The sequence below is a fragment of the Cryptomeria japonica genome, chromosome 4, assembly GCF_030272615.1.
Source record: "Cryptomeria japonica chromosome 4, Sugi_1.0, whole genome shotgun sequence".
NCBI classification, from domain to species: Eukaryota; Viridiplantae; Streptophyta; class Pinopsida; order Cupressales; family Cupressaceae; genus Cryptomeria; species Cryptomeria japonica.
In genome coordinates this window covers 190,324,480-190,329,151 of record NC_081408.1, presented here as the reverse complement: position 1 = coordinate 190,329,151, position 4,672 = coordinate 190,324,480, and the positions used below count along the sequence as shown (strand labels likewise).

Genomic DNA, 4,672 nt, shown 5'->3' with positions numbered 1-4,672 from the left:
TTTATTTGAGTTGCATATTTTGAAGTGTGTAAAGAGAACATTAAAATGTTTCTTTATTATCATTTGCTCTTTAAAAATAATATTTTGAATTTTATGTTTCAATTTATTTTAATTTTTAAATTGTTAAGCACATGTAAAGTATTTATTCTAAGTAATCAAAATTTATTATTTATTTTTTAATGCATTTGTAGATAGGAGCAATGAATTTTGAAGTGAATAATTAGCTTTTTGTTTTCGTATTTGGTGTGATAGAATATTATTTTAATGATAATTATGAATCTAGCTGAAACTGATTAGTTAAATGATTAATAAATATTAAGTGGTGTAGTAAAAAAAAATTAGTCTTTGGTAATTAATGAAACAATTGTCTTTCTTATGCATAAATTATCAACAAATTATTATTGATTTTTAATTTGATGCTATTATTATTGATTTTTAATTTGATATTATTATAATAAGAACTAATATAACTGTCTTAAATACATCTATCTACAAAATGTACAGACATATCAAAATCATTTTATTTCCGTATGAGTTATTTATTGTCTTATAGTACCTACCCATTTAATGTTCACATGACAAGGATATTGACTCGCAAATTAAAACAAACAAACAAACAAACAAACAAGAAAGATAATAACCATTCATGTGAAGCATCCATATTATTTTTCTAATAGATACCTACAAAGAAAATTGTCTATGCACTATGACACATAATTGCAATATAGATTTTAATTATCAATTGAAGGAAGCATCTAGATAGATCTAACCCACTAATTGATTTGTCTTTTTATATTTAAATATAATAATATTTTGTTGACCTTGCTTTTAATTAGTGGAATTATTAAAACATATATTTACATATTTAAAAATAAAATAAAATATTTTTTCATAGAAAAAAATTAGAATTCAAAAGCAAAATGAAAAAGAAGTCCCTGATAAATGAAAAAAATAACTTAATTTTTTTTTAAAAAATTGATCAAAACTGATTACTGACAATTCAAAAGAAAACAAATCTTTCTCCCGTCTTAAGTTACTGCACCGTAATTCTCCTCTCTTAAGCTTCTGCACAGTAAAATAACCTTTTTTTGCCTGTTAAGCTTCTGAACTATAAAATAACATTTGTCTTTCTTCTCTCCTACGCAACTGCATTACAAAAGGGAGGATAGGATTGTCGTTGCAATATGCCTGATAAGTTTTGAAGCCTAGAGAGTTGTTTTGTGAGAAGCATTAAGCATTAAATTGTATACAATGGCTGAGACTGACACCCAACACAGCTTGACCTCTCTGCTCTGCACTGAAGAAAGAGATTTCTTGAGCAGAAACAATGGAGAACAGGTGTGATTTTTCACCATTTGGGTTTCAGTAATGACGGTTTTGCACACTATTTCTATGGGCTAGTTCGCTTCTTTTCTTCTGATTCAAATCTTCCTAACTTTAGGTTTTCTTCTTGTATGTTTTCTGAATTTAGAAGATCATACCTTTCTCCTGTGTACATGACGCATGTGGGTAAACAAGATTATGTCCATTTGGATTGAATTTGTGATTGGGTCAATGGGTATAAAAAGCTATATTCTTATGGGTATATCCTTTAAGATTAAAAGAAGTATTCTGTTCTGATAGATTAAAATTTGTGATGATTTACTATTCAGACATGGTTGTTTAAAAAAAATCAGGTTAAAATAGAGGAACTCGAAGGGAAAATAGCGGGTTTGTAAAATTTACAAATGATATCACATACAAATCTATGGAAATGACTAAAATTTGACTTGTTCCTCGTCTATAGGTGCCTATATTGGAGCTAGTAGGCAAGACTGTTTGTCTCTACTTCTCAGCTCACTGGTGCCCTCCTTGTAGAAGGTTCACTCCAAAGCTTCTCCAATTCTACACTGATCTGAAGAGCAGAGGTGAGGAATTGGAGATTGTGTTTATCTCCAGTGACCAAGATGCAGAGTCCTTCCAAGAATATTTTGGAAGCATGCCATGGCTTGCTCTGCCTTATGGTGATCAAAAGGCGAATTATCTGGAGCGATACTTTGAAATTGAAGGCATCCCAACCTTGATTGTGCTTGGTCCAGATGGTAAAACATTACAAACAGAAGCAGTGGAACTGGTCATGGATCATGGTGTTGAAGTTTATCCATTTACGAAGCAGAAATTGGATGAACTCAAAGCCAAAGAGGAAGCTATTCGTGCTGCACAGACCTTGGAATCCCTGCTAGTCTCTGATGAGCGCGATTTTGTTATCACAAACAGTGGTGGAAAGGTAAGTGACTGAACCCTTAATCACTAGTTTTGGAGTTTTTTTTCTTCTGTAATTCACCTGCACCTGTTCTTAACAGTTAGCTCAGTTTAAAGAAACCAGAACACGGGAATGCCAAGAATTGAAAAAGATGAACCATATGCTCAGCTATTCATGCAGGGTTTCACCATACAACTATCCTTAAATTCCATAAGATTCTTCAATGACAAATACAATAGAAGAAACATAAATAGCCCTACCTTGAATGTTAGGCTAGACGTAATCCATAGCTTATTAAGTTCAATCTGATTCATTCTGATGAACTAACCACCCATGTTATTCACCTCACATGCAGGGTTCTCTATAACCTCAAATTATTGTGCTAAACTAAGGTTTCATTGTGGTAGGGCTTGAAAGACACCAATTCTATTCTTTTGGCAACAACTTTATTTCCAAAATGTGTCTGGATACCACTGTCTATCATTTTCCCTCCAACATTTTCAGTCTCCTTCCAGACTCTGTTTTCTCCTTTTAATGTTTCAAGTCTCCTTCCAGATTCCACTGTTTCCTTCCACCGTTTTGAGTCTGCTGCTAGTTCCACTTTTCCTCTCCAAAATTTTTAAGCCTCCTTTCAGAATCTGCTTATTTCTTCAAAAAGGTCCCCAAGGAAGAGGAGACTTGAAACATCGGCGGGGAAAAAAGTTCTAACACAGTTGTATCCAGATGCATCCTTGAAATGTTTACCTGTGGAAATCTCAAGTCATTAACTTTTATAGCTATTTTAAGATGTTACAGTTGTCATATTTGTGATCAACCAGCTTCACCTCTGTCAACAGTAGATTAGCAATAAAACCAATTCATATTATGATGTAGTTGTTGGATTAAGGGTATTGCAATGCCCATCTTGAACCCTAGCTTTTAACTAACCCTTTTACATGTACAATGGGTGCAAGCCACCGATATTTGTGTTACTAACTTAGTAAGACATAAATGAGATGATCATTCTTGACCTTGATTCTGCTGCAGGTGCCAGTTTCTGAGCTCACAGGCAAGACGGTTGGTTTATATTTTTCTGCTCATTGGTGCCCACCTTGCCGAGGATTCACACCAAAGCTTGTTCAAGTATACAATAAGCTCAAAGAAAATGGAGAAGCCTTTGAGATTGTTTTCCTCTCTAGTGACAAAGACCAAGAAGCCTTCGAAAAGTATTATGCAAGCATGCCATGGTTAGCTCTTCCATTTGGAGACAAAGTGAAGAAGGATCTAAGCCGGTACTTCAGCATTAAAGGAATTCCATCTTTTGTCATAGTTGGCCCCGATGGAAAAACTGTGACAACAGATGCGAGAAATCTTCTTTCTGTTCATGGAGCCAAGGCTTATCCCTTTACTGATGCCCGCCTGGTAGAGCTGGAGAAAGAAATGGAAGTAGCAGCAGAAAAATATCCGTTGGAAATAAAGAGCGACCTGCATGAACATTCTCTGAATTTGATTCAGAGGAAGGCCTATTTCTGTGATGGGTGTCAGGAAGAAGGGAGTGCTTGGTCTTTCTACTGCAAAGAATGTGATTTTGATCTTCATCCAGATTGTGCTTTGAAGGATAACCAGTCTGATGAAAATGAGAAACAGCAGACACAAGGCAAGGATTTTGAAAATGTGGACAAGCCAGCAGAAGTGATCTGTGAAGGGGATGTTTGTCGAAGGGTTTAAGCATGCAAGAAAGTAAGGCCTTCAGAGCCTTATTATATACTATATAGGCAGTTTGAACATACTCTTTATCTCTTTCTCTCTGTCTTAATGGTTGTGTATAAGCTTTATGGCCTAAAGCTTGTTTAGTATGTTTATGATATTGACTTTAATGCGAAACATGGTCTTTAGCTACTGCATACATTTCAACTGCTTTTGTGTGGTTTCCATGTTCAATCTTTGTAGCCATCAGCATTATTTGTAGGTTTAACATACAAAATACAAACAGATCTATAAATTTCAAATTTCATGGCTCAGCAGCAGTATTATTATTATTATTATATTCACAAGCTCATCATAATTCAGAGGATCCCCACATCATTAATATAATGGTTTCTTCATATCACTTTATTAGTTTCTACACTAATTCAAAGAAATGATGTCCTAGAGTTCATATATGTCAGTTTCTTAGTTTTAATACCAATTTATATATATATTTTTTAAATTCTTCCACATCATTATCTTGGTTGGTTCACACATTAATTCAAAGAATAGGTGTCATATTAAAGCCATGTTTAAACTTATGCTTCTTGTTGAATCCCAATTAGTACTTAGCACATCATACCATTGCAATGATGGAAGCAACAACTAAAAAATTAAAATAATCTCCAAATTGAAGCAACTTTTTTAGAATTCTTTAAAAAGAATCAATACTTTCTTGAACTAATGTAATATCTTGAAAGCAAG

General features: G+C 33.7%; 1 protein-coding gene across 1 annotated transcript; it reads left to right on the top strand.

Annotated features, from left to right (window-relative positions):
* Positions 1-1,073: 1,073 nt before the first annotated feature.
* On the top strand, positions 1,074-4,230 carry LOC131027778 (probable nucleoredoxin 1-1). Its single transcript, XM_057957864.2, has 3 exons — positions 1,074-1,338; positions 1,787-2,266; positions 3,269-4,230. Exons 1-3 carry the CDS (start codon positions 1,252-1,254, stop codon positions 3,947-3,949), a joined length of 1,248 nt encoding a protein of 415 aa, XP_057813847.1. The 5' UTR covers positions 1,074-1,251; the 3' UTR covers positions 3,950-4,230.
* The last annotated feature ends 442 nt before the right edge of the window (positions 4,231-4,672 follow it).